At 41.5% G+C, this 1,816-nt stretch overlaps 1 protein-coding gene across 1 annotated transcript in view; it reads left to right on the forward strand.

The window, feature by feature from the left end:
• The window catches only part of mllt3 (MLLT3 super elongation complex subunit), a 51,653-nt gene that overhangs the window by 41,803 nt on the left and 8,034 nt on the right, over positions 1–1,816 (forward strand). Inside the window, exons 11-12 of the mRNA XM_016242064.1 lie at positions 3–58; positions 189–288. Of these exons, the coding sequence (XP_016097550.1) occupies positions 3–58; positions 189–288 (156 nt within the window). The remainder of the gene's footprint in view (positions 1–2; positions 59–188; positions 289–1,816) is intronic.

A 1,816-nucleotide genomic window follows, 5' to 3' on the forward strand; every position in this document is an offset into this window, starting at 1 on the left:
ACATGGACTCGGACATGGAGCAACCGTTGCACACGCAGATGACACATCGCCACCGCAGGTAAATATCCATTAAAAAACTACCAACTAACTAACCCTGGCTGCAGAGGGGGAAGAAAAAAATTATATATCGTTGCCTGCATATATGAAGGGGATAATGAATGGTAAAATATCTGTCACGTATTTTGCAGGGTGAGTTTAAGTGACGGCAGTGATAGTGAAAATAGTTCTGCCTCTTCACCACTGCCCCATAATGACCCCCAACCTCTACTGAAAACCGCCAATAACCAGGTGAGCTAGAACAACCTTCTCTGTCATTCCATTCCTCTAGCTGTGATTTCACTCTTCCATATCAACTCTTGTGCTTCTGGAGAGAATGAGGTGAAATTATATGTGGAGGTAAAAGAAATTAAACCGTCAATAGACTACAGAGGTGCTTGAGTGAGTGTGTGTGTGCTGTATGTTGTTAGGGTTTTTGTTTCAGCAAAGAATGTTCAAACATTTATACAAAAACAATATCACTCATTAGAACATGCAGAAACTCAGAAATACATTTTTCTATTAAGATATTTATTTTGCTATGGGAAAATGGCTTGAAAAATGTAAAGAATAAAAAATGTGTTTGTCATGTTCTGACCATAAAGAGTCGTTTAAAGGGGTCATATGATGTTGTTAAAAAGAACATTATTTTGTGTATTTGGTGTAATGCTATGTGTTTATGTGGTTTAAGGTTAAAAAAACACATTATTTTCCACATACTGTACATTATTGTTGCTCCTCTATTCCCCGCCTTTCTGAAATGCGTCGATTTTTACAAAGCTCATCGGTCTGAAAAGCGAGGTGTACGCTGATTGGCCAGCTATCCAGTGTGTTGTGATTGGCCGAAAGCCTCAAGCATGTGACGGAAATGTTACGCCCCTTAACATACTGTGATGCTGTGTCCCGGCACGACGACACAAAACTAGTGGTCGACGATATATTGCCAAGGCTAATATGTTGGCCGATATTTTTTCAAATATCGGCATCGGCAGATACGTTTTTCTGTTTGGCCGATGAGTTCGAGGCGGGACTTTTATTTTGACGCCGCTGATAGTGGCAGTGCCTGAGCACACTGTGCTCACATTCTCTCTCTTGTTCGCCGTCGTCGTTAGTCTCGCGTAGCCAGACCTTCAGACTGACGGCTGAAGGTCTGGAATCCATGCAGCTTTCGTTGACCAAGGCCCGCCCATGAGGCCGTTTTACTGACATGTCAAACAACCAATCACAGTTCATTTTGTTTCAGCGTCACGTTTTGGGGCATGAAAATGTGGCCACAATAACAGACCGTTGTGTAAAAAAAAATTCACATACTTTTGAGAATCCAGTGTTTAGTTGATCCTGATAAGCCCTCGTCGTCACAGTTGTAAACACGACGACTTTCTTCTTTCGTGAGGGGGTTTGGCATCACGGCATCTTTGTTTCCAGGCGGAATGTTATAGAATGCGTCACACACGTCTCCCGGAAATCCTGTATAATTCAACCAATCCGATGACGACTTCGAAACTCCTGAAGTGTTTCCAGTTGTGTGTGCCATATGCATCAGCCGTTTAGCCAACCTTCCGTGGGCGTGACGTCTGGGGCTGAGACTACGTCGTCGTTAACAGTTCTGTCTAATACAGATAGAAGTCTGTCTAATAATCCGATAGAACTGTTAAACAAAGGAATTAAAATGTAAACTAAAAGTATTATAACGATTGCTTTTATATTATTAGTAATAGAAAGGCAAACATTATAATACTTTCTCGTTTGCCTTCAGCATTCAGCAAATACGCATTTACAT

Source organism: Sinocyclocheilus grahami, unplaced genomic scaffold, assembly GCF_001515645.1.
Source record: "Sinocyclocheilus grahami isolate Dianchi unplaced genomic scaffold, SAMN03320097.WGS_v1.1 scaffold645.1, whole genome shotgun sequence".
Taxonomy (NCBI): Eukaryota; Metazoa; Chordata; class Actinopteri; order Cypriniformes; family Cyprinidae; genus Sinocyclocheilus; species Sinocyclocheilus grahami.